This window comes from Taeniopygia guttata, chromosome Z (genome assembly GCF_048771995.1).
Source record: "Taeniopygia guttata chromosome Z, bTaeGut7.mat, whole genome shotgun sequence".
In the NCBI taxonomy this organism is placed as follows: Eukaryota; Metazoa; Chordata; class Aves; order Passeriformes; family Estrildidae; genus Taeniopygia; species Taeniopygia guttata.
The window spans coordinates 66440213-66458448 of NC_133063.1; the positions used below are offsets into that span (position 1 = coordinate 66440213).

Below are 18236 nucleotides of genomic sequence, written 5' to 3' on the forward strand. Positions count from 1 at the left end.
AGCTTTATTTTCTTCAGCCTTAGAGTGTACAGAATTAGTAACTCTATGGTATCAAGTTTCATGATTTCACAGTGAAGAATCCCTACTTTTGAAAGGTTGAAAATGATAATTTTTACTCCAACAAGGCTGTCAAATAATTTTATTTTAAAAGTGAAAATTTTAAGTCTTGATTCAGATACGAAACCACACATACATATTCATATCCCCGAGGCACTTCAGGCTGTTGACAAGAAGTCTTCTCAGTAGTTATGGCCCCCTTGCTTCATGGGCACAGTATCCAACAAACACTGGTTCAGCTGCTATGCCACGGCTGTTAAAATAAAGCGGAATGGGTATGACTATAATCAAATAACTGGCTGCTTGTGTAGGCAGGAAGAGAGATACTGGCAATATATTTTAATAACTATATAAACAAAACTACTCCCAAGAAACAACATATGGCCTATTTAGGGAGTGAAAAAGGGCCCTATTCTACTTTTGATTGTACTTTTGGTTTGAACCTCTGTTATAATCAGAGGCACCAAGCTATTAGCAGACATGTTGAAAGGTTTAAATTCAGGGGCTAGTTCCTTTGATGTCACAAAATCTATTGCTTTTATTGAAAAAATGTCCTAAGAGAGACAAGTATGAATCAACTAATATTCACACATTCTTCCCTCTCCCAACCTCAATGTTTCCTTCCTATGCAGCTCTAATTTCATAATTTCAGTTATTTTGGGGGGAGGAGTCAGTTTCTTTCAGCTTACGCTATCATAAATTATTCTGTTCTCATGTGGCATTAGAAACAAACCAACCCCTATGGGTTATGATGGTGCCATGAGATAGTATAAAAAACATGTTTCAGAATTAAAATAGTTGCAAACAATATTCTATTTCTCAAATGTTTAAGATATAGCTACTAATGCTACTAATGTTTAGTGGTGCAGTGGAAAAAAACGAATAATAGCTCAGTTTAACGACTGCTGACCCTAAGCAAGACATACTCTTAGTAAAGACAAGGCTTGGTGTCTAGGTCTTTGGAATATATGCCCATTTTATTGTTTCCTTCCTCTCATCACCACTTTTCTGCAGTCTGGGTTGCTGTATCCTAGAAGCAGCTGAGTTTGGATCTGCATAGTACCTACTGCATTCACAGTACTCTTTCAAGAGCAGTGGCCTCAATCGTCAATAGGCAGAGTTACTGTTCTTCCAGGAGCTAGCTGTTACAATATGCTACGGACCCATTCCCCTTGCTCCCTGGTAACCAGCTGCAGAGAATGCCAGAGCTCTTTGTTCTCTTGGAAAAGTCCCTCCTACAACTGCCACAGGCTGTGCATATGTCATGAATAAAAACATTAGTAGGAACATAGTCCTTACGCACAAGCTAAGACTACAGCAGCCTGATACTAAGTCAGCTCTCTGAAGAAGCCCCATATACAGGAAACACAGCAACTGCAGCTCCATGGAATTTTTTTTCATCAATGGAAAGGGAATGGTTTCTCTAGTGTCAAGGCTTGTATAAAAAGAGTCGTTTTCAGGACAACATATCTTTTTATTAAGGTAGTTACTTTTTAAAAGGAATCGTTCACCCTAAATCAGCAAGAACTACTTAAGACTACTTTCTGTTGCTAAATATGCGCAACAAGTACAGGGAGTAGTCCTTAGTCTGACCCTGCATTCTGCATCTCTCATGCCAGCATTACAAGAGCAGCTGCTGCCTTGTGGACCAGCTCCCTTTACAGCAATAAAGTACCAGTGCTAAGGAAGAAGATGCAGATGCAGCAGTGGAGTCAACCAGGTCCAGGAACAGCATAGCTTAGTTCACTGTAAAACCCTAATCCTAGTGGTACAGCCACTGTACTTGTAACTGCTCAGTTGTAGCAGTGTTCTCCTGAGCCCCACTATGAGGTGCACCAACCTGCTAAGTAATGCAACATACATTTTGAATTCCCTTTAATATTGTTTTTAACATGTATTTGTCAACTCTCTCTTAACGTATCTATTTTTCTCATGACTGAGGGAGATAGCACAACTTACATACAGCTATTTTCCTAACGTGATTATTTTAAGCCAGTTTGAAATAACCCAGCCAAGTCAAAACTTTCAAGTCCTTCAGTCATTCTTGATTAAAGAGTGACAGCAAGGTAAACAGATACTATATACTCTAAACTAAAGTACTGTGTCCAGCAGTTATGGGCCCCTCAGTTTGGGAAGGACATTGAGATGCTTAAGCACGTTCAGAGAAGGGCAACAAGGCTGGTGGGGGGCTTGGAACACAAGCCCTGTGAGGAATGACTGAGGGACCTGGGGGTGTTCAGCCTGGAGGAAAGGAGACTCAGATGTGACCTTATCACTCTACAACTCCCTTAAAGGTGGTTGTAGGCAGGTGGGGGTTGGTCTCCTTCTCTCGGCAATAACTGACAGAACCAGAGGACACAGTTTCAAGCTGCGTCAATGGAAATATAGGTTGGATATTAGGAAGAAGTATTTTACAGAAAGAATTATAAAGTACTGGAATGGCCTGCCCAGAGAGGTGGTGTAATCACCATCCCTGGATGTATTTAAGGAAAGAATGGGTATGGCACTCGGTGCCATGGTTTAGTTGAGTTGTTAGGGCTGGGTTGGACTTAATCTTTAAGGACTCTTCCAACCTAGTCATTCTGTGATTCCAACAGATAATTATGCTAAGACATCTTCATGAACATGAGCAGAAAGCTTGAGTTTCAAGTGCTTACTATAACTGCTGTTCTATCATTTTCTTTAAAGAAATGATTTGTATCTACCTCGAACTACTACCACACAGAGTGGAGATTTTTAATGAGTTGTCATAAACTTCTGCAGAGAAATAAAATGGTATGTTTCATGCTTGCTGCAATTCAACTATTCAGTTCTCTGACTGTATACTTCAAAAGTGGAGTCAAACTTGGACTTAAAACCTAGAAATCACTCTTATCTGCAACTGTGATGTACAAAAACAACATTAGCAATAAAAACCCAGTAACTTGTCCAGGTACTTTTTAGGAAAGAACTGGGAGAAGAATGTGTTCTGACTACTGTAAACAAAGTCAGTACATAAATGAATTAAAATTTGTCATGGAATGCTTATCCACCGCTTTCAGCCCCTAAAGTAAGGCAATACCTGAAAGAATAGCTTGTCCAAGCTCAACTCTCATGCAAACAGCTCCAGCTGATTACCTTCTGCAGGTATTTGTTATTCACAATAAATAAATAATACTGCCTTTTTTCTTGTAGAAGTCTGCTCTTCGTTCTGTTAGTGTACTCTTCTCACATACCCTTTAATATAATTTTTGTCTGAAATAAGTCAATCATGGTGCTCATTTTTCCTTTACAGGAAAGAGAAACACAGAAGAGTCCTAGTTATTTCATTGAAAAAAATGAGTTCTGAAAATTTTGGTTGCAAAACTGTCCAGAGCTCCTGTCTTAATGTACCTGTCTTCCTCTTCTGTGGATACAAAACCAAATGGGATTGCATTTACAGTCAGGTTGAACTGCTAGCTCTCTTCTCTTCATCTCCAGGCCAGCAGTTTATGCCTGTACCTTTATTCCATTGGTTATAAAACCTGAGAACCAAGATACATTGTAGGACTAAATCTTACCGGAGCATGCGGCATCGATGACTAGTTAGCCTTTTGTAGGCATCCTGCAAGTTGGTCACATTGCTGCTGCTCCAGAGTCTTTCCCCAACAGCACTTGCTCGAGGCCTGTAAAGGTATATGTGGTCTATAACCAAGAATGGATCTTTTTTTTAATACCAGGTCTAGTATAATACTTCAATACCCAGAAGCATTACTTTTCATTGCTGCTTAGGTTCAAAGCAGTTCACAAAGCACTGTTAGCACTAGCATACAGTCCTGTGGGATTAATTAATGCTTCTTATAGCTGGCTTTTTAAACTCTAATGATAAAGCAATCCATACCATAATCTTGGTGTCAGGTTAGTTGCATCCACAAATTCCCCCCACAGGCAAGCTTCTCCACCTATTAAAAGTTTCTTCTGTTCTTCAGATCCTGAATTCAAACCAGAAAATCAGCATTCTTCTCTGTCCAGAAGATGGGCATATATCAACAATTAGACAGCACTGATGTTCAGTTATTTTCATATAAAATACCTGAGCTATCCAGAGCATTAACTTACATTTTGGTAGTCTTGTTACAGAATGAGAGAACCACCAAGCCATTTGCCCAGAGAAACTATTTCTCTGCTCTGTCAGAAAGGATTTTACCTTTTATGCTCTGAAGAGATTCCTCAGCTTTTTTTTTTTTTAATCTCCTCAGAGATTTAAAACCTGATGGAAACTGTTCATTCTATCACATACAGAACATTCCTTGAAAAAATTACTTAGTCAGGTATTCTCCTTAATGAGCTCTGAGAATGCTCCCTCGCACACAATGAAAAGCCCTATGGAAAGCATGAGATGTTTGTATCAACTTTAGATACAGGGAGAGAACATGTATTTTTCTAGACTAGTTTAACAATCAAGAAGCTTGGTAACATAAATTAAGTATCTGCTATGAACAGCAATTTTGCACAATTCTACTCCTAAAGCATCTGCCCACTTAGTCCAGCATTCTATCTTACGCAAACGCCAGTATCAGATACTTGAGGAAGTGTAATACCTTTCCCGGTGAGAAGTGCAAAGTTCTTTTTTTAAAGAGTTTTTCAGAAGTTCTAGCTGACCATAATTCCTTGGATGATACTATAATCACAGTGATGGAATGGCCACTCTAAACAGCACTAGTCTTTCCATTTACACTGTACTATAAACCAAGGAGTTTCATGCACAGAACATGCATATAAAAAAGGCAACAAACCAGGGAAGTTAAGTGGTTCAACACTGTAGTATTTCTTCCAGTCTTGCCCATAACTAATGTAGTCTAAGTACCACGGTGCTGACAGGACAGCAGTGAACCCAGCTCCTGTGACCCTGCTCAGTTCAGGAGTGTAGTTATTTGCCATCCATACCTGAACTACAGTGTCCGGTTTCAGCTAAAGAGGAAAAGACAAAAGATAAAATAAACAAAATAACCAACTTAACCCAAAACTACTAATGGCAATCCTAATTGCTGTTATCAAGGAAAAAAAATCATAAATTTCCAAACTCTCTATTTTGTTTTGAAGAGGAACATCTTGGAAACTACCTTTTGTCATCCCTCCCCCCACTCCAGTCTAAAGCTGATTAGCTTTTTTTCTGGTTTTAAACACTCAGAGTGAAGCCTAGGTTATACTATGGACAGTTAATGCTTTAAGAGGATTCCTACATTGCATCACGTATCTGACTAGCTCTTAAATGCTGAGCATTTGGTGTTACTAGACTAGACACACAGTTACATGAGACAAAAAAAAACCCAGCAAAAACCTGCATAGAAACTTCTCCACCCTTTACTCTGATGTTTTAAAGCTATAATATTAACTGTGCTCACTTTTAAAAAGCACTTCAATGCTGGTGTTCCTGTTTCACCTATTACATATTCAACAAATGGTAATTTCAAGGGATTGAAATTACCCACAGCTGGAGAGACTTGCTCATGTCAGCAGACTTTAACTCTTTAAGAGACAAAGCCACATTTACTTAATAGTCTGCTCTGGAAGCCTCACACAATATTGTGGTGTTATGCAAGAGTACTTTACTAATTTTCCCATCTTACTTGTGCCTTGTGATCAAACACTTCTTGCCAGACCATTTGGCCTTTGTTGTAGGAGGAAACAATGTCCAAAATGCTAGAATTTAGAAATAAGATCAGGTTTGTGAACTTCAACGAGATAAGTACAAACATTCAAAGTAGCAACATTTTCTACCCCAAGGCATATCAGACCTTTCCCACCACTGCATAGGGGACCAAGAAAAAGCAGGTTGTTCTGGTTTCGGAACCATGCTTGCAGAGCATGTTCTACCATGCAGAACAATGGGCACGTGCATTAACACAAACCAGCAATTCATACAGGGTGACTAAGTCCGTGTTATTTAAGGAGAGAAAGAAATGTCTGCAAAAACCCTCCCCACCCTTGTGCTGACACTACTGAAGATACCTAGTTTAAGATACCCAATACATTCACAGTATGTGTAAAACTAGCTTATATATATATATCCATGTTGTGTCCAACATTTTAAAGCCATGAACTTCAGACCTGGTATTTTAAAATAAAGTAGATAGTTCCAAATATGTGGCAATTTTTCAACATAATGTAGATACTATGTTAGCTTCCATATCTGCATGTCAATGCCACCCTGAAATAATGGCTGTGAAAAACTGAGCAAGAATTTAAAAAATCAACATACTTCTGAACATAGTAAGATTCCAGTTTAGCATAGTCAATGCCAAAACCTTGCTTCTTCATGAACTCTTTCACCTCAGGGTTAGATTTCCTTAAATAATAACAAGAAAACAAGTTTAAAAAAAAGATTATTTTTGTTGTGCTGTACTTCTAATACAAACACACGTGAATCTGTTTGGTAATCCTTGCTGTTACCAGATTTTCTGATGGGCAGAACTCAATGTAAACATCTACTTTAACACAACCATTTAAATGTTAATTTTCTTATCTAGTACTTTTCTAACATACTAGTCCTCTGTCCTGCCAGGGTAATTTTTATAAAGAAATCCTTTAGAATACCTGAATATTTATGAAAGTACAAGTCAAAGCAAAATTCTGCACAGCAGTTGGTTTTTGAGGATCACAAATGATCTGCCTGTAAATTGTTACAGAGATAAGACTGGAGTTTTAGTTATGCAGTGAAAACTGTCTTATGCAACTGAGTTCCATAACTGATACAGACGGACAGGTTTAGGAGACACTAGGTATTTGTTCTTCCTTGAATTGTCACCATACCAACAACTGAAGTCCACTTCATCTCCTCCCAAATGAATGAATTCATCTGGAAATACACTGCTGATCTCCTTAAAGAACTTAGTCATGAAGTTGTAAGTTGTATTCCAAACAGGATTTACAGGTCCAAAGGACCCAGTTGGCTGTCCTCTATTGTAACAAGGAGTGAGAAGATCTTTTTGACCTAATAAAAACAATTAATAGATGATGCTCAGTTTCATGTTGCTATGCTAACTTTGCTAGCAGGAAGAAGCAGTTAGCCATATTAAAAAAGTAAGTATTCATGACCTATTTTAAATATAATCAAATAGAGGCAGGATGAAATAAGACAACTTGAAAAGGTTGAAGAACCCTCTAACTGGCAATCAGGACTGACTTTCAGATCTATTTAACATACACTAATATAGGTAACATGTCACAATACCTGGAAAACAGCATTTGGATAACTACTTGAACAAAAGAAAAAGCTTTAATGAATATCAAAAGGAAGCCAGTGAGAAGAAAGCCAAACCTAATGAGTATGCTTCAGAGGCTTCTTTTCTATTTCGATTGCTCTGGGTTTTTAACACCTAAGTCAGTGTGAAGTACATAGCTCAAGGTAGAATGATGTCTAAAGCAGAATGTATCTGTAACCTTGCACACACATCTAGTATAGAACATGTCAAATGAACATTAATTTTATTTCCTGTAACCTGTAAAGGTCATGACATCACTTAATGCCTCTTCCTTACCTCTTATCAAGGGCCTTACAAAGCACTTTATTGGTCACTTCTTAAAAAATTAATTTGTTTGCTACTACTTACCACAATTTCTTAACAATTTATACTTTTTTGTGCATACCTTTTCCCCAAGACTGCGTGTGTCCTGGCGTATCAAACTCCGGGATAACTCTGATGCCTCTTAACCGGGCATACTCAATCACCAGACGGACATCAGTAGGAGTGTAGATGAGATTAGAGGAGTATGCCCCCTGTAAAATATCCACATTTAGAGACAACACACTATACCAGCAGATCACAAAATCTGGACGGAAGTGTTTTAACTTAGACTGGAGAGCAGTTTTACAAATTGGCTGTGGTTTATCAATTGCACAGACATAACTTTTGACTTTTGGAGAGGAAAAAGAAAGCCCACCAAAACAATAAACTTGCAACACTGAGACAGATCACCTTAAGGAAACCTTCCTTCTTTCCTTAGCTTGCAGTTACTGAAAAACACAGAAAAGCTAGTTTCTCTTCCTGTAGAATTTTGAAAGATATGGTTTTCAATTCTGTACAGAGGCAAGTTATTTTTGCCCATTAGCTCTGAAACATAGGGCACTCACTACATAACATACAAGACTAATGGAAAAATTCTGCCAAGTCAGAAAGAACTTCCAGCATCTCTGCTTCTTGGTTTTGAGTGTGACTAATTTAGCATCAGGATGTGTTTCTTTTGTGACATGAAATTTGAGTGTAATTCCACTCCCACACAGCCAACAAATATGACAATGACCCAGATTACTACAGTTTGGTGAAACAGATGCTTGCCAAAGATGCTATTCATGATAAAAAGCACCTTAAGCTTCTGCTTATCTGAAAATGGTTGCCACAGCAGAGTTACTCTAAAAATGAAATAGTAGACAAGAAGCCTTTCAAAGAGAAGCTTGTTGAGACAAACAACAAGCTGTCAGTGGGATATACGACAGAACTCTAGTAGTTTTCTTTTACCACAAAAAATAATCTGACTGCACTATGCAACACCTACAGTTTTTGAATTATAAAATTCTTCATAGCATCTGCTCTAGCACTGCCAACATAATTTTCATGAGGGTCAGATTCTAGCAAGCATTTTAAAACAGAATCACAAATCTTGTACTTAAGATTAGTCTACTTAACTATTCTTAACTACATTTGATTTGGCTCCTACTGTACCGTGACTGAGCAAGAACCTCATCGTGGCTCTCACTAATGTAACAAAGTCTACTATTGCATCTAGAAATAGACACATTCCACTGTATTTACTTCAGGAAACAACCTTGCACTTTTGGATCTCTTACAGACATGGTGTGTTTTGCAAGGATAATATTACTATTGCAGTGGTGCTACAAGCTGGCAGAAAACTCTCTTAGATTTGTTTGAGTGGCAGAAGTCAACCAGTTAAAGAAACCCATCAACAGAAATCCAAGCAGTGTTCACTACTTATTTGCATACCATTAGTGTTCGAAGGCCTGCAAACACTGAGGATAATCCAGAAAATTTGCGTGAAAGAGTAAAGGTGGTCATTTACTGAGTATCCAAAAGAAGACTTAAAAATGGTCCACATAGAAACTCAGGCAGGATCCTGAATATGGACTTGCTCGTTACTGGTCTCATCGTACTGTTTCACAATCAGCCAAAGCAGATGTACTCAAGCACTGGTTAACTCTGCATGTTATTTTCATTAAATATGTGCCAGAATTCTGCCCCATCTACCCTGCTCCAATGATGTCCACTCACCTTATCACTTAATTCAGGGAAATAAACGCTCTGGTAAGGGAAGGACTGATCATCTACTATATGCCAGTGGAGAACATTGAACTTATTAAAAGCCATGGCATCCTGTAACAAATAATGCAACAGAGTCTAGTTAAACATTTCAATCTCATAGAAAATGTATGCAAAAAAAGTGGCCTTGTCCCAGCATATCCCAGATGCCTAGAGCAACAACTAAAAAAGAAGAAAACCTCAAGCAAAGCAAACCACTCAAAAAAATCAACCCAAACCACCAATCCCCCCACCAACAAACCAAAAAGACATTCTATGTTTCACTAAATCCTAGAAGCACATACCTCTACTGCTCCACCCCTCTGCAATCTATTTTCACCACTGCTGTCAACAAATTCTTCATTTGACCCCCATTCTACTAGCCTGTGTAGTATGAACTGCTATGAACACTTATGATTTCTTCCACTTCAGAACATGTACCCTAAGTTCAGGTGCTTACAGCACAGTGCTACTAACACCAAGGGCAGAAGTTTGACCCTAATATGGAACATTTGTTTAAAAATTGGACTTGATGATCCTTCTGGGTCCCTTCCAACACATGGTGGATGGTTCTGTGGGTAATTCTCTATGCACCATCAACTATTTCAGCTTACAGAAAAGCTTATACTTTTATAACTAAATACCCTGGACTTGAAAACAGAGCAGCATGAGAGTTTCCTACTACATAATACATCCCTTCTCAATAGTGACTTCTGCAGAATCAATTTCAAATGCATGCAAAATAAACTAAGCGTTTCCCTGTGAAAGAGTGTTTCTTTTATGTTTTCATTCATAACAGTGTCAGTACTTCCCTTTTTTTGAAAGGTCATCTTGAAGATGATCAAGATCAACGTTAACACGCTTATTTTAGAATTTTGACTCCAGTTGGACAGTTACACACATACCTTGAGTTATGCTGGCTTGTTAATCACTAGAAGGTGTGCTGTGAGCAGACCAAGTAAGTGTTTACATCATTCACAACTGACTGCAACACAGCTGCTCCCCATCTCCTGCCACAAGACAATTGTTTTCCCCACCCATTCCTCCCATTATTTTTTTGCCTAGGTGTATTTAAAGAGGTGATAAAATCTCTTCAGGAACTCCCACCAAATACAAAGGAAGGTTTATATCTTGTCCATTCCCCAGACTTATTTCATCTATTTCATTACACGGCAGAAGTTTTAGTTGCCATGTTTTCATGTATTTCTAACCAATACTATCCTTCTACACCCAATTCGCCTACTCCTTCCTCAAGAACAATTCTCTTCCTGCAAATACATGGAAGTAGTTGAACACAAACAAGAAATGTACTTGAACTGCTGCCCTAAGTATCTAATCACCAAACACTGGAGAAGAGAGATTACTGATGCTCTTTATTAGTCTGGATTCAAGCAGGCACAGAAGTAAGAAGAAAAGCATACTTGTTATTAAACCAGCAAACATCATGAAATGTAGCTCTGATAATGTGTCAGAGACAGACATGTAATTTAAGGAAAAAAAGCAAAATAGCAGCAGCTACAGAAACACACAGTTAGAAACGCAAGTCTCTTTGGACATCTCTTGCAGACAAGACAAAAAATATTGACACAAATATTTGAGACTTTGAAGCACTCTCTGTAACAAATGTAACACTACACAAGCATTACGTGCTGAACAGGCATTGACCTTGAATGTGAAATCAAGTGGTAAATACCTAAAGGACAAGTTTTGAGCATAGTTCAAGGATGACCTCAGAAATTAAAAACTGTTTTTATCTGCACTCTTTCTGCCTGTCCTATGCCTAGTTTTCAAAGTTCTGCAACATAAAGGGGAAATTTTGAGTATTATTTCATCTTGGCGAAGCAAGACAGAGACAAGATGGGAAACTGCCTGTTCCTCCACTTCAACCAACAAAATAATCCCTCCTACAAGACCTTCAACAACAACTACAAAAAAAAAAAAAAAAAAAAAAAAAAAAAAGGGAGTGCTAAACAGTAAAATCCCCAGCTTTGGCTGCTAAGCTTATCCAAATACATCACCTTTCCATCAGGGCTGGAGCACATTCATTCTTAACGTGCTTGCTTAAGCTTTTTGGAGGAAATTTTGTTTGATTTTATTGGCTAGTCTGGGCTTATTATTCAGTAGCTTCCCATGAACATTTTGAATTTTCTCCCTTGCTCTGTAATACTTAATTACTGGTTTGCACTTAGCAGCCTAAGGAAGGACTACCTAAGCCTGCTGCTGGACTTCCAAAGTCTGCTCCAAAAGACTGGAGTTCTCCTGAAATCACTGGCACTGAAACTAGAATATGCAAGGTATCCCTTGTATTGCTTGATGACAGTCAGATGTCTCAAAACACGCTTCCAAGAAGTAATGCATAAGCTGGTTTAGGTATCAGAAAATACAGAGAATCTGAGGTACCACAAACACCAGTTCCCTTTAGAGATTCAATAATCATTGTGTCTGCCCACTTGATTCCTCTCCAGTCTGTGTTCAGACCTTTGCTTAGCAAAGTTCACTCTGTCCTTTTAAAGAGGAGATGGATTCTTCTTTCATACCATCTCCAGTTGCTACCTACTTCAGGGGCCAAAATACAACAAAAAGACTTCATTATTATTGATATAAAACTGCCTACTTACCAGGTTTGTAAGAATAGATTTCAAAGGTAAATAATGCCTTGAAGTATCTAATAAGACTCCTCTATGAGCAAATCTTGGGAAGTCATTGATTTCAGATTCATTGACAAGAAACTATGAGAACAAAATTTAAAAATTAGAATTTTATTTTCATTTCATATTCATAATTTCAAACAGGAAATACTTTTTCAGAAAATGATTCTTGGAAATTAGGTAACAAACTGAAATATTGCTGAATAAAACTGGTAGATCTGCTCTGCTAGAAAAACACCCAGTTACCAGGACAGTGGATTTAGTTAATAGCCATACTTACACTTCCATAGTCATCTTCATGAACCAACTGGCTGAAGGTCTCCAAACCTGGAAAAATATCCAAGAAAGGGATCACAACTACACCCTGGTGCTTGACCTTAAAATTTTAGTTACAAACAGCACCAACACTATTTACAGGCATTCATGTAGCTAGAAAGAATGCTTTGTAGCTGAGTTTCTTTCTCTTTAGCACAGTTCCCTTAATTGCTCAAGCACCACCATTTAAAAAATTCTGGAGAGAGCCATTCAAATTCTCTATTATGCACAGATACTGAATACTTGTACTAACATTCAGCTGTAGCAGATTAATCCCCAAACAGTAAGAAAGCTACTGAGAGTAAGGTGGGAATCTCTGGTCTTGTTGTACATCTATTCCTGTAATTTCTGGAACTGGTGAAGTTTCTAATTCAGCATCAACAGAAAAATCTGTATAGACTTAACATTCCAGAAAGAACAGCAGGCTGAAATGTCATGATTATTACTCCTTGTGATGTGTTCAGTACGTACACTTCATAGGTGTAGTCAGAAAATAATCTGTTCACACTATAGGTTAGAAAGCTTTTTGCTTGGACCGGCTTTTTTCAGGCAGAGCAAGCATGTACTCACTGTGTGCCACTGGATCTGAGATGCTGAGCATCTGGACCAAGGGTCTAACGCTACACATCTGACTATCCTTCTTGCCTAAGTTTACTTCCAACAAAGTATTGAGAGAGGGCAAGTCTCAGTGGTCAGCTTGTTCTTGGCTTGCCGTGAAGCCCTAAACAAATAGATTAATGTGAAAAGCACCAGCTTACCTCTTAAAGCACCCCATACCTCAGAAGCTTTTAGTATAGCCACAGGCTCAGTTACAGTTAAATGATCTAAAGAAAAGAAAAAAATGCTTACTCATCAAAAAAAGGATGAATTGCAAGGACAATGCTAAAAAGATTAAAAAGATTCAAGTGCCACATCTCCCTTTGTGTATTAAATTCCAACCAATCCTGCTTTTAATGGTGATAGCATGCAATTATTTTTCATGTGTGTTTTCCTCCAAAAAGCAAACTACTGTTCAGAGTCAGCAGCTCATCAAAAAGAAGATAAAAGTAAGATATTTCATAAGTGTAATGCTAAAATATTGTACATGAGCCAAAATTCCAGCAAGGCTTACCCCAATTGACTTAAAACATAACACAGTATATTTTTTGCATTTAAGACATATGTGATAAATGTTGGGTGGCTAAGCCAAACTTTTCATGATTAGGAAAAATTTACTTCTTCTTTTACCTTCTTTTTATATAGTTTATGGGTACATATATTTTAGAGATATAAGTTGTCATATAATATGGTCAGGTGCTTACTATTAAGGTCTTACTACAAAAAAAAATTACTAATCAAAATACAGAATCACAGAATATGCTGAGTTGGAAGGGATGCATCAGGATCATCAAGTCCAACTTCTTGCCATGCACAGGACACCCCCAAGAATCACACCGTGTGCCTGAAAGCATTGTTCAAATGCCTCTTGAACTCTGTCAGGCTGCTGCTGTGATCATTTCCCTGGGAAGCCTGTTCCAGTGCTCAGCCACAGCCTAGGTGAAGAACCTTTTCCCTGATATCCAACCTAAACCTCCCCTGACTCAGCTTGGTGCTGTTACCTCAAGTCCTGTCACTGGTCATGAGAGTGAAGAGATCAGGACCTGCCCCTCAGCTTCCCTTTGTGAGGATGCTGAAGACCACAGTGAGGGCTCCCCTCAGTCACCTCCGGGCTGAACAGAATAAGTGACCCCAGCTGCTCCTCATATGGGTTCCTCTCAAGTCCCTCACCATCCTCACGGCCCTACTTCGGACACTCTATAATAGTTTTATATCTCACTTTAACTGTGGCACCCAGAACTGCCCCCAGCACTTGAGGTGAGGCCACCCCAGTGCAGAGCAGAGCAGAACAATCCCCTCCCTTGCCCAGCTGGTGATGCTGCTCCTTATGCACCTACAGGATGCCAGGTCACGCTCTTGACCTGAGCACCAGTATGGAGGCAGTAAGAGGAAATAGGTAAAATGAAGAATGGTACCTGAAGGAATCCATAACAATCCTCCCCTAAATTGAGTACTGAAGTACAGTACAAAGTACTAGTGAAAAAGAAAAGCTAAAATAATTTTGGTTTTGAATTTAAGGTGATTCAGTAATTTTTAGAGAAGAAACAAATATATTTTAAGTATTTTTTAAATCACATACATATATATGCCTAAAAATATACTATATTTATAGATTTATATTATTCAAACATCAAAGCAATAATGCACATCTGAAACAGCAGAGAAGAAAATCAAAAGGTTGAATTACTGTACAAAGACTTATGTGATCTGTGTCAGCATGAAAGAATGGTTGGCTACAATTTACACAGTTCAAACATTTATCTAAACTACCAGAGAAAAGCTATTTAGTGACGTGAAGAAAGTACCTCAAGCACTCATGTTAATCTAAGAACTGATTACACATACTGGGTGTTTGGAGTAAGAAAGAAAATTTAAAAGACTACTGCAATCTCCGCAGGTAAACTGAAGGGAAAATGTGACAAATTGTCAAGGATTTATTTCCAACACAGCAGGTTTGGTTGGGTTTTGGTTTTTTCTGAACAGGTATCATACCTTAAATGAACCTGGAAAATTTTATAATAAGCTACTTGAAATATTTTATAAAAATAGTTAAGAACTCAGCAAGCAGGAGGGCAGACAACCTGTATTTTTATTACATATCCAATACTCTTGCCACAGGAGAGTCACTGACTGGTCCATACTATCTTTATTAACAAGCCAGACCACCCAAACCAGCAAGTCACCAGTAACAGCCCTTAATAAGATAGCCCATTAAAAAACAGAAAAATTAAAACTTGCTGAAGCCTGGAATGCTCAACTTACTACATGAAGAAAACATGTTATTTGTAACAGAAAATTTATTTCTTAATGCAGAAGGAAAAAACTGCCTGCTCTAAAGAAATGCAACCTAAAAATCACATGATCTGACAGATTCCATGACATAAGACAAGAACCAGCTTTGATTAAAATCTTAAGTTCACAAACAAGCTCAAAGTTCAAATAATAATAAAGCAGCACTATAACCTGACTGGCAGAACAACGTCAAGAGCATTAGCAATTTTGCTGCTATATTTAATTTGCACTGAAATGTATTATAAGCTTGCATATAAAAACCAAACTCTTTGGCTATACACCCCAGAAAGGATTGAGTAAATTAAATGTCAGTACATTCTGTCACAAGTCAGGTGGAATTAATCCTGCTGCAGATGTATGACTTGAGATTAAAAGGATCTTTCTTCTAAGAATCTGTATCCTCGATACCAAATAACAGAAGATTATCTCAAAACATGTCTAGATTAACTTAATATGTTGATTTTTGTGTTAGCCTGCCCAGGCAAAAAGCAGTATTATTGCTCAGTCTTATTTCTGTTAAGGAAATTTTCTGGCAATTAGTACTTTAATATTTAGAGTATTTCTCCACTCTGGACTTTAGTCACAGAACTAAAGACACATAGAAAAATAAGCCCAATATAAACATCATGTTTTTAAATCCTTTCTTGTATTTACAGACAGAAAGGAAGTAGATTTATAGGACTATAGGATTTATAGTTCAAAGAACACTTTCTGGTTTTCTTGGAAAAGCAGGAAATACCATGTACATATCTCAGTGTAAGTAGCTTCAATTTAAATGCAGTAATTTCTTAGGAAATGGTAAGCACTGACAGCCTTCGCTCAATACCCTGTACTGAAAGGGATCACCTCCTGACTATGCACAGATCTCACCAAAGATAACTGGCTACTGCACACTGTGGTATCTCCGATTCCTAATGCTATCTGCTAGAAAACACAGTAGCAGGTGAGCGATCTGTGTGATAGCTGAACTGCAAAAATCACAAGCAACACGTGACGAGCTTCATGATTCACTGTGGCTGAGATTTCCCAGAGTATCCAGAGCAAGAATTATCTCCTGGTCGCCACTGCTGTGAAATGTTTTTGTGAGCCTCCGAGAGCCCTTGCTTTCCAGTTCCCTAAAAAAGCCACGCAAACCCCTGCTGACTTCTACACGTGATGGGAAGAGGAGCGCGTAGCGGCGCTCAGAGCCGGGGAGGAGGGGCGGCCGGGCGGTACTCACAGGCCTCGCTGGAGGTGAGCCGCGGGTGCCCGTCACAGCCAGGGTCTCCCGCCTCGATCACTACCTGCAGCTGCAGCAGCTCGGGCTCCGCTCGGGCAGCCAGCGGCCCGCGGCCCCACGTCCGCCGCCGAGAGTGTCCGAACATGTACTCATAGTACCTGCCGGGGAAGCAGAGGCGCCGGCGGGGCCCTGAGGCGGCTGCTCCCGTCTCCGGGCCGCCGCTGCAGCACCCCGGGCCCGCCGCCGCTCACCTGCGGAAGGCGTCCTGCAGCAGCCCGCAGCCCGGCCCCGCCGAGGAGCCGGCGCCGTGCACCAGCTGGAAGCGGCTGGGCGCCAGCTGCAGCTGGCGAGGGGACGTGCGGACCCGCTGCGGCAGCGGCCACAGCGAGTCCTCAGGGAGGGCGTCCGCCGCCAGCTCCCAGCCGGACGGCTCCGGCTCGGCCTCGGCCCGGGGCGCGCCGTGGCGGAGGCTGGTGCTCACCAGCACGGCGGGGACCGCGACGAGCCCCAGGAGCAGCCCAGCCAGCCCCATGGCTCTGCCCATAGTGGGGCAGCCGCCTCAGCCCGCCCGTTCGCCCGCGGGGCAGCCCGGCTCCGCCTCCGGCGGGCTTGGTGGGGCGGGCTGGGAGCCTCGGTGCCCGCCCACGGCACCGCCCGCCCGGCGGCCCCTCCTGAGGGGAGCTTTGACGCTCCGCGGGGAGTGATTGCGTCCTTCGTGCTCCTCTGAGGGGTCCTCTCACGTAAAAAAAAAACATTAATTATTAGCGTCCAGAGGAGAGCCACGAGGATGGTGAAGGGTCTGGATGAGAAGATGTATTAAGACCGGCTGAGGTCACTTGGTCGGTTCAGCCTGGAGGAGACTGAGGGGAGACTTCATTGTGGTTTTCAACATCCTCGTGAGGGGGAAGAGGAGCAGGTCCTTATCTTTTCACTCGGGTTACTAGTGACAGGATGTGAGGTAACAGTATGCAGCAGAGTTACGGGAAGTTCACGTTATTATCTGGAAAAGGTTCTTCACACAGAGGGTGGCTGAGCAGTGGAACAGACTCCCCAGGGAGGTGGTCATAGAACCAGCCTGACAGATTTCAAGAGGCATTTGAACAATGCTGTCAGGCACATGGTGTGATTCCTGGGACTTTCCTGTTCAGAGCTGTGAGTTGGACTTCAATGACCCTGATGGGTCCCTTCCAGCTCAGCATATTCCATGACTTTCCATCAGCCTCAGCCAGCGCCATGAGGTCCTGCGCATGGCACTGCTCTACAGAATAAAAGAGTGTGGCAGGGCCAGCTTAATTTCTGTACGGAAAGGATGTGATGCAGGTCACACTTTTATGACACACAGGTTCTGCATTTCTTATACTGCTACAAAACAATTTCAGTCACAGCAGAAACTGCTTTTTCACAGGCTTTCTACAGAATGTGTTACAAGCTATATGGTGAATAAGCAGGAGTCTGAGTTGCAGTGAAGTGTTTTAGCCTTTAACCAAACAAACCCAGTGTTTTGGCCAATCTCAAAGCAAACTTGGCGAAGTTGTTCTGTTTGTGAAGAAGGCAAATCAAGCACTTCAAGACTTGAAGTCACAGTGGGGAGGAATTCAGGCTTCGTGCCACTTCTAATTGAATGCTTAATGCAAACACTGAAGTGTCATCATTGTTGCTTTGGCTGATGCACCAGTTAAACTCACAGCAATGATGGGGGAGCTGACACCTGCAGTCTGCTACTGCAGAGTAACTGAGGAGCTGGTCAGCCATCCTCAGGAGATGGATCACAACCATGCTAGTTTTGCCATTTGCTGTCCCCAACCATGCAAGTGGAGTGCAAAGGCTTAATGGAAA

At 40.4% G+C, this 18236-nt stretch overlaps 1 protein-coding gene across 1 annotated transcript; it reads right to left on the reverse strand.

The window, feature by feature from the left end:
• Positions 1-122: 122 nt before the first annotated feature.
• HEXB (hexosaminidase subunit beta) lies at positions 123-17025 on the reverse strand. Its single transcript, XM_002187302.7, has 14 exons — positions 16652-17025; positions 16401-16558; positions 13051-13116; positions 12258-12304; positions 11948-12058; positions 9303-9404; positions 7666-7795; positions 6829-7009; positions 6278-6364; positions 5646-5718; positions 4812-4986; positions 3917-4007; positions 3597-3701; positions 123-310 (listed from the first exon to the last, which is right to left on the reverse strand). The coding sequence occupies exons 1-14, from the start codon at positions 16942-16944 to the stop codon at positions 247-249; spliced, it is 1683 nt and encodes a 560-aa protein (XP_002187338.4). The 5' UTR covers positions 16945-17025; the 3' UTR covers positions 123-246.
• Between the last annotated feature and the right edge of the window lie 1211 nt (positions 17026-18236).